The sequence below is a fragment of the Phocoena sinus genome, chromosome 8, assembly GCF_008692025.1.
Source record: "Phocoena sinus isolate mPhoSin1 chromosome 8, mPhoSin1.pri, whole genome shotgun sequence".
NCBI classification, from domain to species: domain Eukaryota; kingdom Metazoa; phylum Chordata; class Mammalia; order Artiodactyla; family Phocoenidae; genus Phocoena; species Phocoena sinus.
Genome location: NC_045770.1, coordinates 58,448,602 through 58,459,527, shown reverse-complemented (window position 1 = coordinate 58,459,527; position 10,926 = coordinate 58,448,602). Strand labels below are relative to the sequence as shown.

The window sequence follows — 10,926 nt, the reverse complement described above, 5'->3', positions numbered from 1 at the left end:
GCCCGCGTACTGCAAAAAAAAAAAAAGACTGGGAGACATCTGTCTTGAGGGGGAGGAGAAATTTACAAAGCTGAAGAAGTTGGTGCTTCAGTGCATTTAGCTTCCATTCTTATCTGGGAAAAGACTGACCTCATTGTTAGCTCCTCAGTTAAGTTGCTTGGGGCCCAAATTCATGTGTGTTGTGTAAATGCCAATTCACCAAGTGTTGGTTTGAGATTTAGGATTGGCAATGGAAGGATCTCAGAGCCTCCAGTTTGCTTTTTGCTGTTGTTGACCATAAGAATGGACTTCCAAAGCTAATAAAATCTATTGTCATTACCCTGTTTTTGTCATGTACAAGGTGTTTAAGCTTAGGCAAGCCACCTATCTTCTTCCCTTAGTTTTGTCATCTACAAAGTGAAAAAACATACCTATCATCCTGCCTTTGATAAAACTGCATAATGTTCATGTAGGTGGTTTGATTATCTGTGAGGTGGAATCAAAAAGAATGCTCTTTAAAAAATGCTCACAATTGGGACTTCCCTGGTGGTCCAGTGGCTAAGATTCTGAGCTCCCAATACAGGGGGCCTGGGTTCGATACCAGGTCAGGGAACTAGATTCCACATGCCACAACTAAGAACCCACACGCCGCAACTGAAGATCCCACACTCGGCAATGAAGATCCTGCATGCCGCAACTAAGACCCAGCACAGCCAAATAAATAAATAAATAATGCCCACAATCTAGTGGGAAAGATATACAAGTGAGCAAATAGTTACAATATGCTGTGTTGAGGACATGAAAAATAGGCCAGAGAAGTATAGTGGAGGGACCATACCTTCCTGTGAAATGCGTGCAAGAGGCTAAATAGGAAAGGTAGCATTCAACTTGTGTCTTTTAAAGAGAAGTAGGAGTTTTCCAGGTGGATGAGTAAAGAAAGGTCACTTCAGCAGAGAAAATTGCAGGTACAAAGGCAGGGAGGTGTGAGAGAGTATATCATGGTTGCAGAATTACAGGAATTTATGTTGACTGGGGAGTAATGTTTGTGTTGAAAAGGGTGGCAAATGAGGCTAGATAGGTAGACAAGTTCTAGAGAGTGAAGGACTTGGTATGTTGTATCCAGGAGTTTGGACTTAATACTATAGGCTACTCTAGGGAGCCACTAGCCATATGTTGCTATTTACATTTTAATTAAAATTAAATTAAAATCCAGTTTCTAGGCTGCACTAGTCACATTTCAAGTACTCAATTGCCATAGGTGGTTGGTAGCTACCATACTGGACAGAGCAGATAATAGAACATTTACATATTTGCAGAAAGTTCTGTTGGGCAGCACTGCTACAGGTAGTGTGTGGGGAGCATTAAACGTCCTTGGGCAGGGAAGTGACATGGTCATATTTGTTATATTTGTGATTAGAAATATCACTCTGATGGCAGCATTAAGAATGGCTTGGAGGAGAGGGAGAGAGGGATTTGTCAAATCATTTTAAAAGTGAAGTGATCATAAGTTACTATTTGGTTACCTCTTCCTTAGCCCTACTGTCTTAGCTGCCTCCCCTCCAGTATCCCCACATCATGAAGGCAAAACTATCCAGAATTTAGGCCGAAAGGATTTACTTCAGGCAGCCCTTACAGGTGGCATTCAAATGTTTCATCCCTTTTCTTCTATTTCTCCCAATGGGGAGGTCACAAGGGATTTGTTGAGCCTCAATCTATTTCCTACTCTAGGCTGATGGCCCAAGAGGCTTTTAGAAAATAAAGAGAGGGGAAGCAGCATATCATATGCCTGGGAGAATGGGAAACTGGCTTCTCTGACACCTATTTGTAGACGGGTACTCAGTACTCATCCCAGGATATAACTCAGAATGTCCCTTACTGCCCACATCTAATCAGGCACCGTTCCTGGTCATTATACCTCCTTAACATCACTTATATTAATTCCTCTCCATCTCTATCAGTGCCTTAATTTAGGCCTTCCTTCTTCTCTCTTATATTACTCCCTTAGGGAGCTTGCAGGTTGATGAGCACCTGAAGATTTGGGGAGAGTGGTATGCTCAGAGAAAGTATGGAAGCTCCTCCTCCTTTCCCCATACTTTGCCCTATGCATCTCTTCCATCTGGGTGTTCATCTATAGTCTTTATCATATCCTTTTATAATAAACTGGGAATCCAGTTTAAAAAATTCCTCCCTTAGTCTTCTGGCTGGACTCGCTGGCTCCATTCTCTCCCCCACTATTCCACTCTTCACTGGTTCCTGACTGGTCAAAGCTTCCCCAACCCTTTAGCCTAGGATTTAATGATGTGACTCTGTTCTTCCTCTCTAGTCTCCTCTGATCTTCCTCTCACCATTTTTTCTCTATGTCTACATTTCAGCCAAACTTGAAGTTCCCCAGACATTCACCACTCCCTCTTTTTCAAAACCACATAGTGAGTAAATGGCTGAAGCAGGATTGGATTCAATACATATTCTCCCATCCTTATGTCTGCTTATGTCTCTACTATGCCACTTGTGAAAGTGCAGACAGAAATGCCATTGTAGAGATGGGTTAGAGGTAGGAGAAAAAAGAGCTAGAAGAAGAGGAAGATTTCAATCAGTTCACCAGATGCATATTACCATGGTTCAGGCCCTGGAGTAGATAATGGAGATACAAAGACAAGTCTATAGAAGGATGAAGCAAGAAGGTAGGAGCCTTAGTACCTGGAAAGTAGCCTGTGTTGAGGTACGTCTTGGTATCCCCAAGAGAGTTTTAGTTTTTAGAGTCTGGAGACAAAATAAGTCAGAGAAGTTACAAAATAATGGATAGGGAAGGATATCTGATATCTGTATGAAAGTGTCCTTCTGGGAAGTTCAGTAAGCTCATATACCTTCGTAACTCATGACATAATCAACAAAGCTTGGCAACAAAAATATAGATTCCAATACATTAATAGATATTGCTAAGGTATCTTTACATCCATGTATGCTGATTTCACCTCCCTTTTGGGTCCTTGATTTCTGACCTTTTAAAGTATTCTAGCGTAAAAGGGAAGCCTTTTACTTCGATACATAGAACTAATTGTCCCCTTCTTTTTACCTCTTCCCTCAGCTTCCTCCTCCTCAGAGTGTAGGAACAACACAAAGATGGATTTGTATCTTACCAGATAGCATTTACCTGGACTAGACAAGGAAAAAACTCTCTGGCTTAGCCAACCTTCCCTTTTGGAAACCTGTATTTGCAGTCCTATGGAGCCGAAGGAGCACAGGTGTTGAAATTAGCCAGTTCATCGCTTACAGTGTGCCTTACGTTAACTAGGTAACTTCTTTGTGCCTCTGTTCCTCATCTATGAAATAAGTATAATGATCCCCAGCTTCACAGGGTTATTGGGAGAATAACCTGAAAAGATCTGACCTGACACACTAAGAACTTGAAGTGTTTTGTTTTTTCGATTTAAAAATTCACTTCTGGGACTTCCCTGGTGGCACAGCGGTTAAGAATCCGCCTGCCAATGCAGGGGACACTGATTTGATCCCTGGTCCGGGAAGACCCCACATACTGCGGAGCAACAAAGCCCGTGCGCCACAACTACTGAGCCCACGTGCCACAACTACTGAAGCCCGTGCGCCTAGAGCCCATGCTCCGCAACGAGAAGCCACCACAATGAGAAGCCCGCACACCGCAGCGAAGAGTAGTCCCCGCTCGCCGCAACTAGAGAAAGCCCGCGCACAGCAAGCAATGAAGACCCAACGCAGCCAAAAATAAATAAATAAATTTATTTTTTTTAAAAATTCACTTCTAAATATCCCAACAGCTTTTAGATACCCATGCAGACAATAACCTATGGTGGAGCTATGACTTGTCTGCTATTTCCCCAGGAAGAATGAATTGCCATCTCTGTGCTGCCCCCAATACTTTACACACAATTCTGCTATTTCATCTGCCATACTATGTATTAATTATTTGTTACTTTCTCTTTCCCATGTTTGATTGTGAGTTCCTCAAGGACTGACATCCTGTCTGATTAATTCATTCCAGCATCTGGCACAAGATGTGTAGATCCGACTTCTAACCTCGATGTAAAAGCTGATTGACCCTAAGTGAATTTTCCAACATTCAATTGCCTCGTAAAAATTGATAATAACTATTTAAAAATTTTTTTTTATTTTTTTGCGGTACGCGGGCCTCTCACTGCTGTGGCCTCTCCCGTTGCGGAGCACAGGCTCCAGACGCGCAGGCTCAGCGGCCATGGCTCACGGGCCCAGCCTCTCCGCGGCATGTGGGATCTTCCCGGACTGGGGCACGAACCCATGTTCCCTGCATTGGCAGGCGGATTCTTAACTTTCCTGCACCAGGAAAGTCCCCAAAATAATGAAATTTTGCCATTTGCAACAACATGGATGGACCTGGAGGGTACTGTGCTTAGTGAAGTAAGTCAGACAGAGAAAGACAAATACTGTATATAATCACTTATATGTGGAATACAAAAAATAAAACAAACTAATGAATATAACAAAACAGAAACAGACTCACAGATACAGAGAAAAAACTATGGAAAGGAAAGGAGAGGAAAGGGAGGAGAGACAAAATAGAAGCAGGGGATTAAGAGGTACAAACTACTATGTGTAAAATAAATAAGCTTCAAGGATATATTGTACAGCACATGGAATATAGCCAATGTTTTATAATAACTTTTTTTTTTTTTTTTTTGCAGTATGCGGGTCTCTCACTGTTGTGGCCTCTCCGTTGCGGAGCACAGGCTCTGGACGCGCAGGCTCAGCAGCCATGGCTCACGGGCTTAGCCACTCCACAGCATGTGGGATCTTCCCGGACCGGGGCACGAACTCGTGTTCCCTGCATTGGCAGGCGGACTCTCAACCACTGCGCCACCAGGGAAGCCCGATAATAACTATTTTTTATTTGAGTGGCCGCTATGTGCAATGCATTATGCTCAGTGCATCATTTAACTGTGAATTTGTCTCTTTAGGTGGTCTCTTAGCAACTCTTCTCCACAGGGGTTAAGGGCTACCTTTGGGGGATGTAGATTTACCTACACAGCCCTTTGTAGCTCCTTGGAATTTCATCATAGGAAGGATTGATAAAGCAATAGGACAAGGTACCTTGGCAGGGTTTCTGACAACAAAGGAAACTCCCTGTTACTGAAGACCTATTCATATTTACCAGTTTTTACACCTTTTTCCTTGCTAAGTACAAAACTAATAACAAAAACAGTAGCAGCAGCAATAATAACAGCAACAATAAAAATAACTGCATATTTGTTATTTCACTTGATGTTGACTTTGTAACCACGCACTCCCTTCATACAGAGTTTATATATATATATCTCTGTAACTGGAATTCCTCATTGCTTTATAATTGTTTACAACTTGGCCTCCTTACTAATCTCTATGAGCCACTTAAAAATTGTATATATTTAAAGTGTAAAATATGATGATTTGATATACATATACCTAGGGAAATGATTACTACAGTCAAGCTAGTTAATATACCATTTCCTCACATAGTTAGCTTTTTGCGTGATGAGAGCACCCGAAATCTACTCTCTTAGCCTATTTCCAGTATTCAGTATGGTGTTATTAACTATAATCATGCAGTACATTAGATCTCTAGATTTATTTATCCTGCATAACTGGACATTTGTACCTTTGACTAACATCTCCTCATCTCTCCCCTTCACCCCCACTGCCCCAACCCCTGGTAACCACCATTCCGTACTCTGCTTCTATGAGTTTGACTATTTTACGTTCCACGTAGGTGAGATCGTGGAGTATTTGTCTTTCTGTGCCTGTTTCATTTAGCATCATGTCCTCCACGTTCATCCATGTTGTCACAAATGGTAGGATTTCCTTCTTTTTAAATGCTGTTGTAATATTCCATTATACATATACTGTTTATACTGTTTTTGATAGTGGCTGTATAAATTTACATTCCCACCAGCAGTGTGCAAGGATTCCCTTTTCTCCACATCCTCACCAGCACTTGTTATCTTCTGTCTTTTTGATAATCGCCATTCTAACAGGTGTGAGATGATATTTTGTGGTTATGATTTGCATTTCCCTGATGATTGGTGATGTTGAGCGTCTCTTCATATACCTATTGACCATTTGTATGTCTTCTGAGAAATGTCTGTTTAGATCCTTTGCCAAATTTTAAATCAGGTTGTTTTCTTGCTATCAGGTTGAATTCCTTATATATTTTAGATATTAACTCCTTATCAGATGAATGATTTGCAAACATTTTCTACCATTCCATAGGTTGTCCCTTCACTCGCTGATTGTTTCCTTTGCTGCACAGAAAAACTTTTAGTTCGATGCAATCCTCTATGAGCCACTTAAGGGCAGGGACCATGTAAATATTCATCTCTGTCTTCCCAAGGTTCAAAGGATTGGCACAAAGTCATGCTAAGTAAATGGTTGATGTGTGTAAAATAAGTAAATGAATGTGTGCTGTGACATTATCTCATGTGAGAAGGGGTATGTCAGAGGGAAAACACTTTGTATAAATGAGACAGTTTGAAACTCAGCTCTGCCTCGGTCGGTTGGCCCTAGACAAGTCTCTTAACCTCCTGCAATATACTTAACATGTAAAATCCAGTGATAATATCTCACTAACAGGCTTGTTATGAGGAGTAAAGTGATGCTCTGAGCATAATGCACTGTACATAGTGGTCACTCAATAAAAAATAGTTATTATCAATTATTATGAGGCAACTGAACGTCAGAAAGGCTCACTTAGGGTCACTCAGCTTTTAAATAGAGGTTAGAAGTCAGATCTCCACGTCCAGTGCTAGACGCTGGAATGAATTAATCAGGCAGAATTTTAGTCCCTGAGGAATCGCAATCAAACACGGGAAAAAGAAAGTAACAAATAATTAATATATAGTATGGCAGATGAAATAGCAGAATTGTGTGTAAAGTATTGGGGCAACACAGAGATGGCAATTAATTCTGCCCGGAGAATTCGCAGTGATGGTGACACTTGAGCTGTAGTGGGCGATTTCTAGACACTCTCAGAAGCTGCCGGAACCAAGGTGCTGCGGGAGTTGAGTGAGTCTCGGTCGGATATTGTTACCGGACCGGATCGAGGCCGTTCCGTCAGTGTTTTCGGACGCCCCGCGGTCGCGGCTTCTTGGGTCGATCTTCAGCTGGCACAGTTACAGGCCGCGCAGCAGCAAAGGATGAAGGGAGCTCTGGGAAAGGTAACGTAGGTTCCACGCACGCTGGGCGCGGGGGAGGTGGTGAAAAGAGCTGAGCTGCCAGGTGGCCGCGGGGCTTTTACGCTGCTGCAGATATCCGGGTAAGAGACTTGGGAGAGAACAAGGCTCTTCCCAGAAGCACGTGCGGCGCCTTGTCAAAGGGTTGCGCTTAGTCGTCTGCTCCCGGGGCGTTAACCCGCGCGCCACGCCCCACTTCGCGATACCCTCGCCTCGCATTGGCCGGAGCCCCGCAATGGGAATCACAGCGGAATAGGTCCAAATAATATGTACGACCTTGAGCAGGTCATTTTATTTTTGCTTTAGGTCATCAGCTTCCAGATTTTTTTCTAAGAATACTGTTTTGACTCGCTGAACAGATTGGGATGTGAGGCTACTTGGTGACAAGGGAAGGGTAATAATAAAAAAACATTTTTACTTACAAAACCTTAATTACGTGACTGCAGTAAAACCGTGTGAACCACGTAAAGCATTCCTTGACTTTCCCTTGTTCTCTTAACAGATTTCAGCTGTGCTTTTTCAGTTGTACCATGCTGCTTAGAATAATGACTTTTTTTTTTTTTTTAGCAATTCATGTTAAAATTTTACTCAAGGCATTAATTTGGAGACTGTACTCCATGATACACAGCATGATCATTGCTGCTCATGGATCTACTGGTCCTAACTTTGGGGCAGCCCCTGAATGTCTCTAGGTTTGTTTCCTTAAGGTCCCAAACCTCACTTCATCCTTAATGAAGTAACTCTCAGTTGTTCACTTTAGCCAAATTGTGAGAATTTAACTAGATCTGGTGAAAAGATAATAGAAAAAAAATCAAAGTTTTAAAATTTAACTGTTAAAGATGGTCAGATTGGTGGCTCCATGCTCCTGCTCTAAGAGCCTTGATTCTGAGGAATGCTGAAAGGGAGGGATCATTGTTCAGGGAATACTGTTTTTGGCCATTCTATACTCCTGAAGAGCCCATGGAAATCTGTCATAGGCTATCACCTAAAGATACAAGGGCATATAGGGCCCGTCTGGGTCTGATGCCACTGTTCCCTTCCAGACTCCTTTGTTACTGACTTCACTCTTCCGTTCTGCCCTATTGCTTTGGCCAGGTAGTCTCTTCTTTATTTACCAAATGCTGAATTCCTAATCTTTGTTCTTGTGGAGCTTTCTCACTTGGAATGCCCTCACTTTTTTCACCACCTATCCAAATGCTCCATGGTTCAAGGCCCAGCTCAGGTCTCATCTTTTCCTTAAAAGCTTTCAGACCATTCCAGCCAAAGTGCTTGTTTATTTTTTGAACTCTTAGCTGGTATTATCTTTTGGCATCTAATCATATGCAGTCCTGTGACCATCCTTGTCTCAGCCTGTCTGGAAGTGTTAGTTAATGCTTTACATTTATAAGGAAAACACATGGCATTTGCATCAGACCTGTGTTCTATCTCTTGCTAGCTGTGTGACCTTAGGCAGGTTTTTGACCTCGCTGTGCTTCAGTTTCTTATCTGTAAATGCAGATAATGGTGCCCATCATATGGAATTGTTGTAAAGATTATAGAAGATAATGTAAGAGTATTTTCTAAGTGTGAAGGACTATACAAATTGGAATATTGATATTATTCTATAGTTAATAAACTGCTTTCATTTCCATAATTTTATTTGAGCTTCACGATATGAGATAATCCTGGCAGACACAAGAGATAAGGAGGTGGAAGCTACTGGTGCAGTGTCTGATACATAATAGTTTCTCAAATGCTTTACCAAATGCCTGAATGAACGAATGCCTTGCTTATAGGTCAACAGTCTCTTTTGTGGTAGTGCTGAACTGGAGCCTAGATTTTCTACCCCTCCTAAAACCCCACTGCCTTTCCTCTTCTGAGTATTTTGCATCTCCCTAATTTGATAATAATCTTGGTTTCTCTCATCTGTGAAATGAGGAATGAAAACCTTCCTTGACCTTCCCAGTTGTCAGTCCTTCCCTTCTTTGTGACCTGTGCAGCCCATTATACTGATCTCATTTCAGTGTAATAAATAATTTTCACATCTACTTTCCTCATTAGCAAGATTGAGGGCAGGGACTTCCCTGGTGACCCTGTAGTTAGAATCCTCCTGCCAATCCAGGGGACACGGGTTCGAGCCCTGCTCCAGGAAGATCCCACATGCCGTGGATCAGCTAAGCCCGTGTGCCACAACTACTGAGCCTGCGCTCTACAGCCTGCGAGCCACAACTACTGAGCCCACATGCCACAACTACTGAAGCCTGTGCTCCTAGAGCCCATGCTCTGCAACAAGAGAAGCCACCGCAATGAGAAACCCACGCACCACAACAAAGAATAGCCCCCACTTGCCGCAACTAGAGAAAGCCTGCATGCAGCAACGAAGACCCAATGCAACCAAAAATAAATAAATAAAAATAAAATAAAATAAAAAATTAAAGAAAAAAGAAAGATTGAGGGTAGGCAACTGTATTTTCTTCATGTCTGTATATATGCAGCCTACAGTGTACTTGACCTGATAAATATTGAATGAATAAATGAATGAAAAAATGTTGACATTATGTGGTAAGTACACAGTAGAGCTGGGACTAGAACTTCAAACTCTTAGCTCAGTGCCTGGAACCCTAAGAAATCATCTCAAATTTTAGATGAGTGAGAAGCTCAGCTTTACTGGAATAAAACTGGGTGGGATCACATACCTCTTTAGGTTAACAGAAGTAGTAAAGCAGCGTTGATCCAATTAACACACTAATGCTGATAGTCATCAGACTTCAGAAAACATATTTGATCAAGATGGAAGGATGGTGCCTGTGGAAGTCAACATGCACAGGGAATTGGTAGTGACTCACCTGCTGAGTTACTTTGCAGAGAAAATGGATGGTGTTGGAGTGTAAAGCTCAGGTCTGGATGTCACTCACCCTCAGATTACCATTCTTTTCGGGGATTACCATACCCTTGAACCACAAGGATATGATTAGGGGAGGGGTGGTGATCACAAAAGATATGCTAGCCTTACCAGCCCAGAGGGAGCAATCTTGGGGACTGATCACATAGTAAGATGTTTTCAAATGAAACACTGAAGGCTAACATGGAGCAGAGTTCATATGAACAAATAGCAGTGAGGATTGAAAAAAATGACAAATCAACAGACATGAATTAGGAGGACATAAGAAGATATGAAACAGGAGGACAGAAATTTCAGAGGGCCTAGCAGGGCAGGGAGTCCAAAAGCCCAGCAAAATGGTCAAGAAGTTGGCTATTTCCTGGTCACTACTAGACTGTAAGTTCTGGAGGACAGGGACATTTCTCTATTTTGTTCATGGTTTTATCTTCAGCACTTGTCACATACTAAAGTACATATTGTTTAATAAATGAGGAAATGAACAATCACCACAGTTATTGTCACTGCTCCCAATTTGACCGTTAACAATGTGCCTTGCACTTGCTAAGTCCTTTTCATATAGTATCTAATTTAATAGTATCAACAACTCTATGAGTTTTTTTTATTTATTTAACTTATTTTTTTATACAGCAGGTTCTTACTATATGAGTTGCTTTATAACCTGTTTAGAGATAAGGAAGTGAGGTTTGGAGAGATTTACTAATTTGATCAGCAAATATTTATTGAGCACTTGCTATGTGCCAGAGAGTATGCTAGATGCTGGGATGTAGTAGTTCCTGTCTTCAAGGAGCTTATATTTCCAGCAAAATAGACTAATTAAACATATAACTACCTTTTGCTGTATACCTGAAACTAGCACAA

The 10,926-nt window shown here is 41.7% G+C and overlaps 1 protein-coding gene across 1 annotated transcript in view; it reads left to right on the top strand.

The window, feature by feature from the left end:
* Positions 1-7,052: 7,052 nt before the first annotated feature.
* The window catches only part of MRPL48 (mitochondrial ribosomal protein L48), a 49,978-nt gene continuing 46,104 nt past the window's right edge, over positions 7,053-10,926 (top strand). The window contains exon 1 of the mRNA XM_032641875.1: positions 7,053-7,172. Coding sequence (XP_032497766.1) covers positions 7,152-7,172 — 21 coding nt within the window. The 5' untranslated portion in view covers positions 7,053-7,151. The remainder of the gene's footprint in view (positions 7,173-10,926) is intronic.